General features: G+C 30.2%; 1 protein-coding gene across 1 annotated transcript; it reads left to right on the forward strand.

Annotated features, from left to right (window-relative positions):
• Positions 1-7467: 7467 nt before the first annotated feature.
• LOC132756799 (complement C1q-like protein 4) lies at positions 7468-19071 on the forward strand. The gene is made up of 4 exons (XM_060747937.1): positions 7468-7619; positions 7986-8347; positions 16163-16371; positions 17815-19071. Exons 2-4 carry the CDS (start codon positions 8047-8049, stop codon positions 18070-18072), a joined length of 768 nt encoding a protein of 255 aa, XP_060603920.1. The 5' UTR covers positions 7468-7619; positions 7986-8046; the 3' UTR covers positions 18073-19071.
• The last annotated feature ends 1230 nt before the right edge of the window (positions 19072-20301 follow it).

Below are 20301 nucleotides of genomic sequence, written 5' to 3' on the forward strand. Positions count from 1 at the left end.
GTACGGAGTTAAATGAAAAAATAGCATATTGGTGAATTACACACGGAGTCGGTTTTCTGCTGTTTGGCCCATTTAGCAATGTTATCAAAAATGCTTTAACAAAACGAATAAATGCTATTTATAATATTTAGTACCAAAAGAAATTAATTTGTTAAATAGTTACACAATTTTGTTTCTTGTTTTGAGAGAGATGAATGGAGAGCTATCACGTCCAAGTCATCAGATGTTTAGAGGTTATTTGATCATTGAAGTTAAGTTTTAAGGTGCTAAGATATTACACTTTTATTACGGGACCTCCTTAACAGAAATTTCTAAATATCTTCGTAACGTCATATCAGCATAAATCAGAGTACACATTAGACCATAGCGACATTTATTTATAGTAAAATGCATTAACAAAGTAACTTAGTATCAGAATTGTCTGTCTACGTCGTGGAGGAATTGCATTATGTAAATTAGCATAAAAAGAATAAGTAAAATATAGGACCATGATCATAAATGTGCGTGTTTTTCTTTGTATTTAAAAGAAAAAACACTATCTTAAGATCAAGGAATATCATAAAAACATTGAAAACATTTACAGCATAACATTATCATTTTATTACATAAATTATCCATCAATGCAGAACGTTTTACTTCTTTTTCATAAATTATCCATCAATGCAGAACGTTATACTTCTTTTTCATAAATTATCCATCAATGCAGAGCGTTTCACTTCTTTTTCATATATTATCCATCAATACAGAACGTTTTACTTCTTTTTCATAAATTATCCATCAATGCAGAACGTTTTACTTCTTTTTCATAAATTATCCATCAATGCAGAACGTTTTACTTCTTTTTCATAAATTATCCATCAATGCAGAACGTTATACTTCTTTTTCATAAATTATCCATCAATGCAGAACGTTTTACTTCTTTTTCATATATTATCCATCAATGCAGAACGTTTTACTTCTTTTTCATATATTATCCATCAATGCAGAACGTTATACTTCTTTTTCATATATTATCCATCAATGCAGAACGTTATACTTCTTTTTCATATATTATCCATCAATGCAGAACGTTATACTTCTTTTTCATACATCATCCATCAATGCAGAACGTTTTACTTCTTTTTCATATATTATCTATCAATGCAGAACGTTTTACTTCTTTTTCATAAATTATCCATCAATGCAGAACGTTATACTTCTTTTTCATAAATTTCCCATCAATGCAGAACGTTGTACTTCTTTTTCATATATAATCTATCAATGCAGAACGTTTTACTTCTTTTTCATAAATTATCCATCAATGCAGAACGTTTTACTTCTTTTTCATAAATTTCCCATCAATGCAGAACGTTGTACTTCTTTTTCATATATTATCCATCAATGCAGAACGTTATACTTCCTTTTCATAAATTTCCCATCAATGCAGAACGTTTTAACTTCCTTTTCATAAATTATCCATCAATGCAGAACGTTTTACTTCTTTTTCATAAATTATCCATCAATGTAGAACGTTATACTTCTTTTTCATAAATTATCCATCAATGCAAACGTTATACTTCTTTTTCATATATTATCCATCAAGGCAGAACGTTATACTTCTTTTTCATATATTATCCATCAATGCAGAACGTCTTTCTTCTTTTTCATAAATTATCCATCAATGCAGAACGTTTTACTTCTTTTTCATAAATTATCCATCAATGCAGAACGTTATACTCCTTTTTCATATATTATCCATCAATACAGAACGTTATACTTCTTTTTCGTGTATTATCCATCAATGCAGAATGTTATACTTCTTTTTCATATATTATCTTTCAATGCAGAACGTTATACTTCTTTTTCATATATTATCTATCAATGCAGAACGTTATACTTCTTTTTCATAAATTATCCATCAATTCAGAACGTTTCACTTCTTTTTCATAAATTATCCATCAATGCAAAACATCATACTTCTTTTTCATATATTATCCATCAATGTAGAGCGTTTTACTTCTTTTTCATATATTATCCATCAATACAGAACGTTATACTTCTTTTTCATAAATTTCCCATCAATGCAGAACGTTTTACTTCTTTTTCATAAATTATCCATCAATACAGAACGTTATACTTCTTTTTCATAAATTATCCATCAATGTAGAACGTTTTACTTTTTTTCATATATTATCCATCAATGAAGAACGTTATACTTCTTTTTCATATATTATCCATCAATGTAGAACGTTATACTTCTTTTTCATATATTATCCATCAATGTAGAACGTTTTACTTCTTTTTCATATATTATCCATCAATGCAGAACGTTATACTTCTTTTTCATAAATTTCCCATCAATGCAGAACGTTTTACTTCTTTTTCATAAATTATCCATCAATACAGAACGTTATACTTCTTTTTCATTAATTATCCATCAATGTAGAACGTTTTACTTTTTTTTCATATATTATCCATCAATGAAGAACGTTATACTTCTTTTTCATATATTATCCATCAATGTAGAACGTTTTACTTCTTTTTCATATATTATCCATCAATGCAGAACGTTAAACTTCTTTTTCATAAATTATCCGTCAATGCAGAACGTTCTACTTCTTTTTCATATATTATCTATCAATGCAGAACGTTTTACTTCCTTTTCATATATTATCCATCAATGCAGAACTTTTTACTTCTTTTTCATATATTATCCATCAATACAGAACGTTTTACTTCTTTTTCATATATTATCTATCAATGCAGAACGTTATACTTCTTTTTCATATATCATCCATCAATGCAGAAAGTTTTACTTCCTTTTCATATATTATCTATCAATGCAGAAAGTTTTACTTCCTTTTCATATATTATCTATCAATGCAGAACGTTTTACTTCCTTTTCATATATTATCTATCAATGCAGAAAGTTTTACTTCCTTTTCATATATTATCTATCAATGCAGAACGTTTTACTTCTTTTTCATAAATTATCCATCAATGCAGAACGTTTTACTTTTTTTCATAAATTATCCATCAATGCAGAACGTTTTACTTCCTTTTCATATATTATCTATAAATGCAGAACGTTTTACTTCCTTTTCATATATTATCCATCAATGCAGAACGTTTTACTTCTTTTCATATATTATCCATCAATGCAGAACGTTTTACTTCCTTTTCATATTTTATCTATCAATGCAGAACATTTTACTTCTTTTTCATATATTATCTATCAATGCAGAAAGTTTTACTTCCTTTTCATAATATTATCCATCAATGCAGAACGTTTTACTTCTTTTTCATATATTATCCATCAATGCAGAACGTTTTACTTCTTTTTCATAAATTATCCATCAATGCAGAACGTTTTCCTTCCTTTTTCATATATTATCTATCAATGCAGAACGTTTTTACTTCCTTTTCATATATTATCTATCAATGCAGAACGTTTTACTTCTTTTCATATATTATCTATCAATGTAGAACGTTTTACTTCTTTTTCATATATTATCTATCAATGCAGAACGTTTTACCTCTTTTTCATATATTATCTATCAATGTAGAACGTTTTACTTCCTTTTCATATATTATCCATCAATGCAGAAAGTTTTACTTCCTTTTCATATATTATCCATCAATGCAGAACGTTTTACTTCTTTTTCATAAATTATCCATCAATGCAGAACGTTTTACTTCTTTTTCATATATTATCTATCAATGCAGAACGTTTTACTTCCTTTTCATATATTATCTATCAATGCAGAACGTTTTACTTCCTTTTCATATATCATCCATCAATGCAGAACGTTTTACTTCCTTTTCATATATTATCTATCAATGCAGAACGTTTTACTTCTTTTTCATATATTATCCATCAATGCAGAACGTTTTACTTCCTTTTCATATATTATCCATCAATGCAGAACGTTTTACTTCTTTTTCATATATTATCCATCAATGCAGAAAGTTTTACTTCCTTTTCATATATTATCTATCAATGCAGAACGTTTTACTTCTTTTTCATAAATTATCCATCAATGCAGAACGTTATATCTCTTTTTCATATATTATCCATCAATGCAGAACGTTTTACTTCTTTTTCATATATTATCTATCAATGCAGAACGTTTTTCTTCTTTTTCATAAATTATCCATCAATGCAGAAAGTTTTACTTCCTTTTCATATATTATCTATCAATGCAGAATGTTTTACTTCTTTATATTATCCATCAATGCAGAACGTTTTACTTCTTTTTCATAAATTATCCATTAATGCAGAACGTTATACTTCTTTTTCATAAATTTCCCATCAATGCAGAACGTTAGACTTCTTTTTCATATATTATCCATCAATGCAGAACGTTTTACTTCTTTTTCATATATTATCCATCAATGCAGAACGTTATACTACTTAGATAAGAGTTATAAAATTACGTAAATACATGTACATTAAAATAGATAAGGTGACTGTACAATGTAACATTTTTTGACAAGAAATTATACATTACACACTACACATAAATGTTTTGCTAAACGCGATTACTTGATAAATTTTCCACTGATGTATGTAATGTAAGTTTTATGTAATTGAGGAAAAAAAACTTTTCACGTCTGGACTTTATTTGCAATGAAGGATTAAAATGTATACAAACGTTTGCATACATACAAAGGTTATATTCTGTCGATAGCCGGTAATAGCTTAATTATTTTCATATAAAAATAATCAAAAATATATGTGAAAATCTACATATTGCTGATAACATGTCAATAAAAAATACATATTGTAACAAAAATGTAGAATACGTTACAAATTGAGTCAATTACATGCAAAATCGTATCTATTTTTGTTGTGCGCTGTCATTTATTTTCTTCTTGATCAAAAGATATATTTAGATCTGCTTCCTTATCGTTAATTCTCATTGAAACTTTCGTACTGAGGTAACTTAACTATCAGTTTAATTTAAGAATAAATAATTTTCTGATTATTTCTGACAGTAAAAGTAATCTCCTTGCCTTTTTGGACTTCTATGTGCTGATTTAACGGGATTATTTGTGGCACTGTAATATCTAACAAACGTATAACGTTATAAATTGACCCTGCCACATGTGTTACAAATTATATTTTAAAGGCATATAGCGTAAACTCCTAGATATCAGTTCTCTTTTTCATAGAAAAGCAAACATTTGTATCATAGTCTTTTATTATAAGATTTAGAGTATATTTGACGATTATCACATGTTGAATGTCAAATAAATATAAACAAATGACGTTTTGTCTTCCATTCTAAATATTTAATCACTATAACTGTACGAAATAAAATTTATATCATTTTGTTGACTTTTGGGCCTTTTACATAACGAAAGGAGCTGTCCGTGTGTTTGTTGATATCCCGAGAAACCTTGGAGTTTGTGAGTCGATCCCCTTCTTGATATCTGTATATGTAACGCTATGTCGCCATACCCTTTACATATTAAACCATTTTGTTAAGATATTAAAGTTTTGGATTTAGAATTTAGATACAAATGATCGTTTCATTCCAAGAGTGATCATTTCATTCCAAGAGTATACAAGGAGCTGTTAAATGATGATATACATGGTCATAAATCTGGGCGTATTAGTTAAAAGAGTCGCGTCACGACAAAACCAACATAGTGCGTTTGCGACTGGCATAGATCCAGACCAGCCTGCGCATCCGTGCACTCAGATCAGGATCCATGCTGTTCTTAAAATACAGGACAATATTATAGACGGTAAAATACAGGACAATATTATAAACGGTCAAATACAGGACAATATTATAGACGGTAAAATACAAGACAATATTATAGACGGTAAAATACAGGACAGTATTATAGACGCTATTATAGACGGTAAAATACAGGACAATATTATAAACGGTAAAATACAGGACAATATTATAGACGGTAAAATACAGGACAATATTATAGACGGTAAAATACAGGACAATATTATAGATGGTAAAATACAGGACAATATATTGGCGGTATTATAGACGGTAAAATACAGGACAATATTATAGACGGTAAAATACAGGACAATATTATAGATGGTAAAATACAGGACAATACCATCGACGGTCAAATACAGGACAATATTATAGACGGTAAAATACAGGAAAATATTATAGACAAAGAGTTATTCACCATTTCCTTCAGGAATGGATACGTGATAAGGATAGCGAACCTGTATTATTAGTATTTTATTACTTATAAAGATTTTGACAGGTTATTTGGCCCTATATAAAAAGTTGTTTGTAAATATAACCACAAGGCGAGGGTTATATTGCTAACATGTCACTTGTCATGGATCTTTATATGAATATATATTATACAGCAAACATCCTTTTCTTAGAGGAAAAAAGGTGTGATTTCTTCATAAATTGTCAACAGTCGTGCATATAAATCTATATAAATATCACGATTGCCCAATGAAAAGCGACGTTACAAACGTGCAGTGTTAAAGAGAATTTTGAATATGAACGAGATTATTCGTTACAAAAATCAGAACGTCTGAGCATTATTTTATTCCTACATGTGCGGGGAAGAGTAATTGGAAAACGGTATATAGCACTTTGCCAGAATATGTTAATACTAAGATTTATGAATCATAGAACAATGATCGTTTGTTGATGTTTAGACATTAACTCTTAAAATTCGAGAAAATATGCGACAAAATGACTATAGTTATATACACTATATTTATTTGCCGATTGTTTTATGTGTTAATTTGTTTGTCAACAATTACCTCAGTCACGTTAATGATTTTAAAATTGTATATTCATATCAATTTTATGATTTATTCGGCATGATCTTGATTCAATGTAATGCATGTATAGATGATAAAATGGGGTTGAACATAAAACATGTGTCAACATTGATGAGTCTCTCTAAAATAGCATCATTTCATAAGAGTGATTAATAAATTACTATTGTTTCAAAAAGTAATGAAATTCAAACTTGATTATGTGTTAGATTTAAGACCATATCAAACTTTTATAATAATATATTTATCACTTGTGCTTGCATCACTAGCGCTTGCAAAAAGGTATTGTTTCAATTTGTTAATATTCAGAGGCGAAGAAGAATTGGGTCCACACTCCATGTATTTATGATAATATCTGGTACGTATTTTAAACAAAATTAAATTAAAATCATCATAGAGTTAACAATTAATTTAATAACGTTAAGTTATTGGATCTTGAGAAAACGACAGGAGCGTTAAAATAGTGCCCAATGTCAGAGAATGTTAGGGATGTAATCATTCAGAAACCACTTCATGATATTATAACCTCGACAAAATTAATTAGAAATCAACAAGATCTTTAAAAAAATAACAGGCGTGATTTATGAGGCAGTTTTACTGCGAATTAGTGATTCCAGGACAATCTACAATCGCCGTAATGTTCGTGAAATAAAACGATATACATATTACCTCTATACGTCTTCAATTAAAGAATCACACTCGTGGGTCTACAGAATTGATTTTGGATGAAACGCGGACGTTATTGTAAATTGACAAGAATCTATACCAATATTGCGCTCTTAGGGTCCAGAATAGGTCGACTCAATCACGCGCGATTACCATACGCATGGGCTAATCTGTTTCCATCAAAGATGTGAGTTGACTTAGATTGATATATGTTTTCTTATTTGGAATATTTGTTTTGTCTGTTTTTCTTATCAGCAAGTAAATGATATTGAATTTATTCTAACTATCAAATTGAGCACTATTTATTTTCATTAAATCTGTTTTAATTAGCGTTATTTGAAAACTTAATAAATGGATTTTGTTTTGATAAAGAAGAGAGCAAAATATTGTAGTTGTTGTTATTATTAAGGATTTACTATAATAATGTTTAATGTGATATTCTCACAATATCCTCATACCTAGTATTTGATCTTTGTAATGATGAATATTCACGAAATGTTTCTTTTTTGTTGTTGTTTTTGTCTTCATAAAATCGTTAGATTTTTACTTCCAGATTCGTTAATGGATAATAAACATATACAAGAGTATTAGTTGTTTCAAGGATAAATATAGTGATGAAGCCTGTTCTAGTGTTGTTCGTGCCTTTTGTTTTATTTGCCTCTATAACATGCAAGAAGGAGTCACCACGACGTGACCGCAATCGTCACTCTGGACGTCGTGCTATACAAGACGAGAGAATTAATTCAGCTGGTGGTCAGTGCGAGCTGTCTATATCATGTAAAGGTGATACTACACAAACTACCCCCGTTAAACTGCCAATTAAGGGACCTAAAGGGCCACCCGGGCGACAAGGACCGAAGGGTGAGCAAGGAGAAGCCGGTAAACCAGGAACTCCAGGAACACCAGGGGAACCAGGTAAATTATAGTCACCTTATTCATCTGAAGTGATTTATCATTTAATACGACTCTTTCTATTTTATTTTATGTCATAATATTACAAAGTAAATATATATTCCACTTCTTTGATCTCATTCAAGTAGGGGAGTTTTTGTTATGGCTAAACTAAACAAAGGAAAATCATAAGAATATTGTTGCACAGGCTATTCAAACTTAACAGATTCGATCTGCATAAGTTATTTTTTTTTTGCAAATGACAGTGAGGTCGTAGAAATATGAAACATTTCTAAAACTGTAAAAAAGAATGATAATAAGAAACTTTATAGCTTGTTAAAGAAAACTGATAAAATGATTACGCCTATTAAAATAATAATACTAACTTACTTCTCCTTTTGCCAACATTTTTAGGAATTGAAAGACATAAGTGAAAAATCTTCCCTTAAAGAAACTCCGCTGATATCCAAAAGCTTAAAAAAACATCTAAAATTTGAATTTCTTACATAGATAAACTGGGGCACTTAAAACAAAAAATATACAAAAACAAGTAACAAACATACCCAGAAATCGATTTGAAATCATATTTTTGTGCTATTCTTAGCCCTATTTAAGTGAAAAGCGTTGAAACGCTTTTCAATTTTGGGTCATTTCTTTCACAATTAGAATAATTATTAAGATAAAACGGAGTGAGCGAATGATCTAAACATTTTCACACAAGTTATTGGTCTAAACCTTCATCAAATAGAACATTAATTTCGAAAAAATAAATTCTAGTCTTGTTACGTCATAACAATTCAGTGGAGTCCCTTTAAGACTGAGATGTTAGTAAGAGAACATTGTTAACATCAAGTGGTGTTTTCTATATAGATTAACGTTGTAAAAGAGTTATGTTAAATCTGTCTTAACCTATGTTTGAAGTAGACAGACAAGCCACACATACACGATTATTATTAACCTATGTTTGAAATAAATATACGTTTGTCTTGATGTAAAGATAAGAACACATAAAAATGAATAAAAGAAAGTAACATTTTTTTCAGATTATCAAATACATTATAAAAATGTAAAGGTTCAATTACAAAATTCATTTTTCATAATTTTGCCATTTATTGTAAGATTATCTAAAAATCTAATTTTCTAAGAAAATGTAATAGCGAAAACCTTAGATATTAGTCAAGAAAACATTGCTTCATTTTCTTCATGACATATTCAGAAATGTGTGTTAATTAAGGGTTAACGTTAATGTCATGTGGTAATTGGGACACTGTGATAATGATGGAAATATCGATATATTTACCAGCCTATCATTGCCGATGATTTATATATGTACATGACAGCATTATATCTTACACACAGATATATGTATCATCTATAACGATATACATTAAGCATAATTATACATCAGACAAAAACGTCTCCCGACAAATCTTTCCCAGTTCGACTCTTAATTACTTTTGTGTACCAGATCCTAAAAATGTTTTACACTTTCAAGGAAATATTTGACTTTTCTGACAATTAATTAACGGTTATTGATAATGATGATAAATAAATAAATAAATAAATAAAATAAATAGATAGATAAACAAATAAATAAATAAATAAATGATAATGATTATTGTATAATTTGTTCGTTTGAATCGCCAAAGTATTCCTATATGGAAGTTATATTTCAGAATTACATGCCATTTAAAAGGAATATTTTGTGTTTTATTGTCTTAAAAGTGTATTGGTAATGGTACTATACATGCATGTAAATGCTTACTTTCTTTCCTGAATTTGCTTTATCACAAACATTGAACTATAAAAGTAAATTATCATATTTTTAAAAAAAAAGTATCGATACAAACATTGTACTCACTCCCAGACTTCAGTACGCTATTTAATGTGAAAGATAAACAAATCTAAGACCCAATGACGTGCTTGTGACCACTTCAAGTTTTTTGATATATTTGGCGGTAAGGATTCCATATGAAAGCTTTCTAACAATACAATGTCTAAGAATTTTTTTAAAGTAATAACGAGACAAAAGATCTTCTGTCTCATCAGTGATGTGAATGAATGTAATATTAACAATAAGAAACGAGTAGATAAACATATGAACAATAAATAAGAATAGAAAAATTCTATAGATGGGGGCAAAACTATGCTTAATTTGACACATATAAAATGTCAAAGTCTATGTCCAAAACATCCAAGATAAACCTGGTGAACACGTCAAACGATGCAATAAGTTGTACCGGTAACCGGTAATAGATCTATGAGATACTAGACTCAATTCGGAATAACTATTATATGCATGGTTCATCTGGAAAATTCCACGAGTTGGCTATTCTAATGAGTTGTAATACCCCGAGTATATTGTCAAAATTTGAGCCGTGTCACGACAATACCGTGACACGGATCATTTGTATTTCTGAAAGCAAGTAGAGTGGTTGTGCATTAACCTTTGTACAATCGATGCGATTGATAAAGTCCTATAATACAGAACACTCTTCAAATTGTACGTTTATTTTCACTTTTTTAATAAGAACAATACTCTATTTATTTTATGCTTTTCAGTGGATTACTGATTTATCCGTGAAAATTATATTTGATAATTTCACAGTGAAAATTATCAAAATATAATTTCACTTTTTTCAATGACGAAACTACTTTTTTAAGATTTTCCCCATGTGGTACCTCAATTTTATTTTTACTGACAATTCTGACAATGTCAGGCTGTTAAAAGAAATTGCAAAGCTGAAATAGATAAATAACTTAAATGTCAAAAGTAATAAAGAAAGAAAACTTACTTCTATTCATTCAAATTCCAATCACCAAATTTCGTCTCTAATTTTTTTGTTTCGTTTTTACAGTCTGAAAAATACATTCCTTCCCCATGCAAAACTGCTCTTGATGACATTTGGGCATATTAAAGTATCCTACGAGCAATAACTGCCGTATGCTTTATGAAAAATTGAAAAGCATTGACAGCCATCACTCGTAAAATAAGTAAAACAACCCAGCGTTCCGCTAAGCTTCCAAGTTTTCCATTTTCCTAGCTCCTTTCCTGAATGTTTTCACTTCTGTCAACTCTTATTTTTTGTCTGTTACAATCCTCAAATAAGTTTTCTTTCTTTTAAAAAGGTGTATGACTAACAAATCCAAATTATATCCCTCTGAATCTTACACAATTATTTTCATCCCATGAAATACACAACTTTAAAAAATGGCTGCCGCTTACATTTTACAAAGCCAGGTCTAATATAAATTCGCAGTAAGTAACAGAAATAAGGATGGATGGTTAGACTTTTTCTCCTACAAGAATTGCTTGTTTTTATTATTAAAACAAGCGATCATTCATATTTTTTTAATAAAATGAATAAATATCACTGTCATTTAACCTTGATTGGCGGACTTATTTTTCAGCTCAAGTCTTCTTGTTTTTAATGTGAAATTCCGTCTAAATGGGGCTCTCAATGGGGGAAACAAATTTTAATATTAACGTTAAAATTATGGAAATTTCGTCTTAACTTGTTTTTAAGCATAAAATAAAAAGAAAATTTGTCTGTTTGTTGTGTAAGATGTAATTTTATTTCATCGAGTGAACTTTAAAAACAGTATTCTCACTCGTGGCTACGCCACTCGTGAGAATACTGTTTTTAAAGCCCACTCGATGAAATAAAATTTCATCTTACACACAAACAAACAAATATCCTCTATGTATTACTTTAAGACTGGGTGAGTGAAGAAAGAATGATGCAAATTCGTCAAGATTTGAGCGTTACAGGGTGAACATATAATATTCAAAGTAACTTTGTGATTTTTTTTTGCTCTGTTAAGTGAAATTAGTAATATATTTCAAAAATTAACTATTTCAAGGAGATTGACTAATAATTGATAATGAAAAATGTTTATGATACATTATAAAAACGACGTAAATCATAAAAACTCTTTTAAAGCACTGAACGTTATCGATATATTTTAAACAATGCTTATAGAAATTTCCATTGGTCACATGAATATTGATTTCTTATTCATATGAAAATATAAAATTGAACACAATTAGGACAAAATGTCAAGTTATTTTGATTTTTACCAGTTCACTGATCATAGTATTACATCGGGTCAACTGAACGAACGTATCTTATGTATTTCCCCATTTGAAAATTACTTTTTCTTTTCATAAACAAAACTTATTGTAGATTGTAAATTTAAAGATTTGCATAATAATAGTTCAATCGGACACATAATAATATTTGCATCACTGTTTCGAATTTTCATTGGTTGGCACACTGTTTTATAGCATTCTTGTATGGACCACCGCCGAATTATTACCTTAAGCCCCTGGTGCTTACCTCCCTAGGTTTTGTTTTCTTAGTTAAAACATGGTGGTCATTTGTCGCTTCAGCTTCAATATTTTATTGATTAAGCATTTAAATTGTTTAATCCTTTCAATAGATAACTCATTTTGCGATATCTGTATTTACATTTTAAGGAATTATTATAACAATTGTGTTCATTTCTTTCTTTACACTATATCAAGTACTGTTATTGAAATTATTGGACACGACTGAAAACTAAGATTACGTATATGCTGAAGAAAGAGTTATTCTGTTTACACATATTAGAAAATGTCATTGGCTAGTAATGTTCTTTACAGAATAAAATATTGAATGCATTATACTGTAAATGTTTCGTAACCCACGTCTTAAATTTTTGTATAAAAAATGCTGAAATAGAGAAAATAAGAATTCCTAAAGAAAGTCTAAAACGGCAAAAATTGAAAATGTTGCAGGCTCGGTTTGAAAGAGCCTGTTCATGGACGGTTCTATTAAGTGCAAACTACCGTCCACGCCCCCTAAGCACCGGTTTAAGCCGAATTTAACATTAAAATATGAAAGTGCAATTTTTTTAATTTTGAAACATCCAAAGATATGTTCATATGGCGGTTATCATGGAACCTTCAATGTGACACTTCCGTGCCATTCCATGAAAAACGGCGTATGGTCCCAAAGTTATAGAAAGCGTGTGCCCTGTGCGAGAAAACAATGGGCGGAACGAAACAAAATGGAATTTTACAGATAAGATGTCAAAAGACAAAGGTAAAAAGCAGGCAACATATCTTAAGGGTGATTCAACATTATTCAAGTATTCAAGTAGGAATATTGCTTAATCATAAGACAGAAGATACAGACAATATTTGTGTTCTGTTTTGGTTCAGTGTCATATAGATAATATCTGATCTTCTTAGAACTCAAGTCCAACCAGATGTGTTAAAGAATATGAAATTGTATTCATTATCTTGTTCCAAAAAAAAAAAAAAAAAAAACAACATTAGACATACAACCTGTGGGATGTATCTATTAAATGTTGACTATAGAAAATAGCAACTTGTATTGGACCATGTCTGTACATTTGTAAACATAAATGTCCATCATAAAAGAAAGGAAAATGGTGTACGCTAAAGATATTCTTCATAATCAACAGGGACTATTACATACAGTACTTGAGAGGCCGAATGCTTTATTAGGGAAAATGTCACAATGTTACTACTTTGTAATAGGGAATTGGCATGCAGGCATAACCTGCTAAGATTCAAAAACAAAAATACATTCAAAATGGACGTCAAAGGTCATAAATAAAGCTTAAAAGTAATATATTTTCCATGGAAAGATTTGTTTACACTATCTATTAATATGTTCATCAATTACTATCTATTGACAATAGGACCTCTAGTTACCTATACATCACATTCATACATTATAGAAATATAAATATAATAACTTTCATATCTTAAGATCATTTGATATTTACTGTTTTTATCAAGATTTTTAAGGTGTATTGACATGTGTAATTAAGTAGGTATAATTGATTGATCTAATTTGAAATAAGCCTTTGGCTTTCTGGGCAGTCCAATGTTTTGAACAATATACGTGTGATTTGTTGCATTTCAAGTATTTACAATGCACAATACTTAATGTTATAGTACTTCAAAGAACTTTCCTTTCTGAATTTCTGTGATTTTTAATTTGTTGTCAAAGCAAGGTTACAACCTATGATATATTTTTATGTATATTATTTTGTGTGTAGTTTTGTGGGTAGTTAGTGCTAATCAGCTTCTTTCAAAAATGAAATTAACAAAATAAGATAATATGTACAATAAATGATAAGAATAACGTATATCGATAAATTGAATTTCTGTACGTTAACATGTAAAAAAAGGTTTTTGTTGTGTTGACCTTTTAGTAATCTGAAAAATATTTTATATTCTAGCTATATCATAAATTTATCATATAAGTTCCTAACGGAGTATACGGGAAACTAAGATCTATATAAGCCGTGTCGCTACCTATAAATAGTTAATATAAGCCACGATCAAAATTACCCTGACGCAATACAATATGCGATATTTGAAATTGATATACAAAACTCAGTTATTGAAGATATTTTTACCAATAACATGCAAATGGCACACATGTATAAAGAGATACAGAATCAAATATAAATTTGAAATAGACAAAAACAGAATCCCTAAAGAAAGCCAAACACGGCAAAATTGAAAATGTTGCAGGCTAGGTTTAATTGAGCCTTTTCATGTAAGACCATATATCAAAATATTCGAATTTTCTTTAGTCGTCCAAAAATCATGTAACCCAAGCTTGGGAATTGAAATAACGGCCATGACAAGTTTTCCCTTTTTTCACCAAGATAACATTCTTAACACTAAAAATAGTAAAAATTGTACTGGTGAAAAGCAATCAGTAAAGTTAGACATTGGTCTGTTTTATAACTGGTAATTAGCCTGCGATTGAATGCAATTGTGGCAGTTAACAACAAAACAAAATTAAAATTAGAAAGAAAGGCCGAGAAAAACACTTATTTCTTATGGAGACGATGATATTATTGTAGTGTTTAACATGTCATTTCATACGTTTTTACAATGTGCTGATATCGCAATTGTAGGTCGGATATCGGAATGTCTACTTCAGTCAATATAAGATTTTTATCAATAGATTAATCAAACAAACATCATCATTCTATACAAATTGATCCTATTACAAGCTCTGGAGAGTGTAAGACGTAACAGACAAAACCTTAACATCACATTTATACTTTATGAAAACAAGATTAATCGTTCTGCTTTCCTATTCCTTTATTGTTATAATGGTCACTGTTTTAAGAGCTGACATATTTCTTTGTTCTATATAAAGTATCATTACAAAGCTAATAAGAATCACCGCACTGTTACTTTTGTGCGATGTTATACTGGTTTCCTAGCAGTTTCCCAAATCGGTCTTTTTTTACAAATAAAATAAGAATCTGTCAACGGGCGTGTAAAAACCTTTGATAAAACATAAGTACCTGTCAAGCATTCCCTTGTTTTCTAAGTTGCTCTTATAGTTTACTTTTTAGTTGAAATAGGGCCATTTTATCCAGAAAGTAAATTGCTCCAACTTTTTCCGCATCGCCTACAAGTGTATTTATTATTCAAAAATACTGATATATTTGGAATTCGGCACGCGTATTCAAATTTGAATTCCCCAGATGTTGCTTATTTTTATATGTAGGAAGTGTTTTAAGGTAACTTTAAACGACAGGCAAATCTTCCAAATATATAAACCGCTGTACTATTGTATTTGCTGCGTTGAATAGAAAACAAACATCTCTCTGATTTGATGAAATAAAACAGGTGCTCTTCCGGTAAATATAGACCTTGGCAGATATGATAAACGACCGGACAACTGCTAGGGTCCGGAAACTACTAGTAAACCAGTAAAGAGTGTTAAAATATATCTTAATGTACATTTGTGAATTGAACGAACTATACACGGTGAATGCATTTATATATTTCAGGTAAGTCTGTTAATAAAACCTATCGTATGGCATTCTTTGCTGGCCTGGGCGAAAACAAGGGTCAGATAGAAGAAAACATTGATCTTGTTTTCGATAAGGTTCACACAAATGTTGGAGATGCCTATGATAAACAAACTGGAAGAGTCACTATTCCTTTCTCTGGATTGTATCATTTTACTGTCGTGATTGCTGCCCAGGGGGGACAAAAGGTATAGAATTTCCTTGATGACGTCATTAATGACGTCAGTTTAATAACATCAAAGTGCAAATACGAAACGAATCGAATTTTAAAAGATATACTGTGCTCAAATTTGATATTGAAAAATATTGATCATGCAACACGGTCTCTTTGTAAATACATGTATAAATAAACATGTTTGACTTCACACAAAGCAGACATGTTACATTGAAAATTCTACACAATATAGATCTAGGTGGTCACAATATGAATGTGTACATGTATATGATAACATAATTACCAAAGTAATGCAAAATGTAGATTCAAACACAGAAATTTATATCCAGTTTAAGAATGTAACTTAAATAGAGGATATTGAATGAGTGTAAGTTCTATACTGAATTTATTGCACGAGTTAAATAAAATTATATTATGCGAGCCTCTGGTGAGCATAATATTATTTTATTCAACGAGTGCAATAAAGTCAGTAATGAACTTACACGAATCTAATATTCTTTTTATCACATACCCCAAAAAAGACCGTTAAATGTGAAATAAGAGTCATTTTTCATTGACGCGCCTAAAGTATAACGCTAACATTTAGCGCGTCTTTACACTATGTTTATATAACGCTAATGACGTCACGTCAATATATATGCACGGCCGTGCAATACCATTTTTACGGAGTTGCAAAATCGGCACGGGTGTGTGATAAGTGTTTATCCTGTCACATGTATCAATATCGGCCCGATAACAAGGTGCCGTATATTTTTACTGATCTGCGGCACTAATTGATCACGTGGTATGCATATTTGCTCGACTATTTTTCAAGAAAAAATATAAAAACTGTCGTTAAATCTTCTGTGTGTAGAATAACGAATTTTGGAAACGTTGATAAAACTTTGTTTGTTTATTTTATTTCACTCTATAATTTTTCAAGTGAAATAAATGAAATATTTATCACATTTTTCAAACAAAATGGCGCCCTCAATGTGAAAATGCACAAGGAGATAATAAGAACGGTGAGTGCATTGTTGTAGAATAATGCACGCTTCGGGCCTTCTTTGTTTATATAGAAACATTTCCGATAGTGTGATTAAAGGTAGTTTGCTTAATAAAATTCTTTAAAAAAAACGGTGACAGGATAAATAGAATAATAGATTGGTGCCGTGGATGGAGAAAGTTTATCTGGCTCTGCTCAGGAATTTATTGGGTTCGCCTTCGGCTCACCCAATAAATTCCTCCGCCTCGCCAGATAAACTTTCGCCATCCACGGCACCAACCTATTATTCTCTATATATATTTCATTCATTACGAATTTAATTGTCCCTTTAATGCATGTTAAGTATACAATTACATTGTGTCAGTCTTACAAAAAGATACTGCCTTTAAAACATTGATTACCATATATAGTATATACGAAGAAGGTAAATATCTAAAAATGTTGATTTGTTACTAATGTTTTCATTTCTAGGCTGCTGCGATGTTGATGAACAACGGAACGATGGTGGAGACAATATGGGCAGAGAGTATACCGTTGTGGGCGACGTCGTCAAACACCGCCATATTGAATCTAACATCCGGGGACCAGGTCTGGCTCGTACTTCTAAAGCGTGCGCCATATATCCATGGTTACATGTATTCGTCTTTTTCTGGGTATTCATTATTTGACACAGAAAATGAAGAAAACGAAGCACCACAAGACGATGATAAAATTAATGGAAAGTCTTAAGTTAGTAAAAATTGTAAAAAGTTTGCTTTTAAAAGTAAAGTACGATAAACAAAAAGAACATTGATCTTTTTTTATTATGCAAAAAAGAAGATGTATTCATGTTATCATAAGCTTTTATTTTTTGAAAAACGTTTCTGAAGAAAGAAAATATAAGAAAAAAAATACCATTAAACGGAAAAATATATTTTCAATTGTAGAAAACGTCACCGCTTTTATTAAAATATATACAAATAAGGCTTTGTTTATTTTTTGTATAAATATCGACATTAGCAATATCAAAGGACATTAATGGAATAAACATTCATTAAAACGTCAAACGGCAAAAGGCAACATGCAAAAACAGAACAACGCAATTCACATCATGTACATCCAGTAACGAAGGGATTTGAATGTTGAAAAGGAATTGTGAAACAGTAAGACCGAACTGCACAAAAATCAGACATTAAGAAGCATATTTTCAAAATGATTGTGATAACTGTATGAATAAATACAAGGCACAACATATTTATAAACTACAGATATGGTGCTTGTATTATCTATATATTAATTATGTTTTCCTTGAAATTACTTTAACTTCAACAGTTTGTATCAATTAACATCTGTTACGTACCTCTTGAATATTGTCTATCACAGGAAAATATTATGTTAAAAAAATTGTTTTCTTGAATTTTCACAAGAAAATAAGATCTTAGGAAGGTTGAGTGTCAGAAATAATTGACGACTTGTATCAGCATATATATTGTTTCTGGCCAGTTTAACAACTATTAGTTTCTATAGTCAGTCTATATCAGCATATATATTGTTTCTGGCCAGTTTAACAACTATTTATTTCTATAATCAGTCTAAGATATATTATTGTGAATTGGTTTTTGGGGTTTTCAGGTTTTCATTTATATTTTCTTTTGTTTCAATAAATGTTATGTATATATTAAAGATTTTATTGTTTATTTGATATTGTTTTTAATTATATATGTAGATGGTGCAATAAATATTATTAATTAAGAAACTCTTGTGTGTATTAAATCTAACTTATTATCAAGCAAAAGGTTGCAAACAAACAGTGATTGAGTAGATAAACAAGACATGTGTCCATAGAACTTGGGTGCCCCAACACTCCACTGTTTTATCAGTTTGCAGCCTCTAGGTCAAAATTTTTCGCTACACGTGACACAGGTTTCAAATCTTTTACTTAATCAATGGCAAAACTCTACAAATACTGAACAAAAACACAAGCAAAACTCCCAGGTGCATAACAACATATGCTGACCAACATTCTTATATTTTCAGGAATAGAGGGCAAATTATTTGAGCTATACATAAGCAAGTTGAAAGTTGCAAATTTATGCTAAGCAAAGGGCAATAACTCTAACAAAACTGGAAAAAAATCGTTACGCTAAATCTTAGGGGCGTACCTTTACATGTTGATTAACATTCCTGTAAAGTTGGTTGATTCTAGCTCAAGGACACAAGGTACACATGACAAAGCATTTTGGAATGGTTTATACTAAATCAAGGGCATTTAATCTACATACTTTTAACAAATCAACAAAGAAACACCCAGGTGCACAACTTTACATGCTGATCATCATTCCTGCAAAGTTTCATGACTCTGTATCAAACACTTTTGAGCTACGAGGAACACAAGTTAAAAATTGCAAATATTTACCAAATTAAGAGCAATAGCTCTACATATACTGAAAAAAATCCACAAGCGAAATCCCAGGTGCGCAACATCACATGTTGATCAACATTCCTGAAAACTTCCTGGATACTAGGTCAAATATTTTTTGAGCTACACACACAAAATTTGAAAATAAAGGCACTTACTTAAAAAGATAACAGAATAAATCCACAAGCGAAACACCAAGTGCACAACTTCACATGCTGATCAACAATCTTATAGTGTTTCATGACTCAAGGGCAAATACTTTTTGAGCTACCCGCGACATTGGATGAAAACTGCAAATTTATTTTTACTGAGTTAAGGACAATAAAGATCCCCAGGTGCACAACAAAACCTTCTGATCAACATGTCCATAAAGTTTAATGATTCTAGGCAAAATATATTTTGGGATACGCGAGACACAAGTTGAAAATTGCAAATTTTTACTAAACAATGGGTGATAAATACATGTACTGAATAAATCGACACGCAAACATCAACTGCACAACTTTTCATGCTGACCAACATTTCTGTAATGTTTCATGACTCAAGATAAAATACTTTTT

The sequence above is a fragment of the Ruditapes philippinarum genome, unplaced genomic scaffold (assembly GCF_026571515.1).
Source record: "Ruditapes philippinarum isolate M1 unplaced genomic scaffold, ASM2657151v2 ctg5610_1_1_1_1, whole genome shotgun sequence".
Lineage (NCBI taxonomy): Eukaryota > Metazoa > Mollusca > Bivalvia > Venerida > Veneridae > Ruditapes > Ruditapes philippinarum.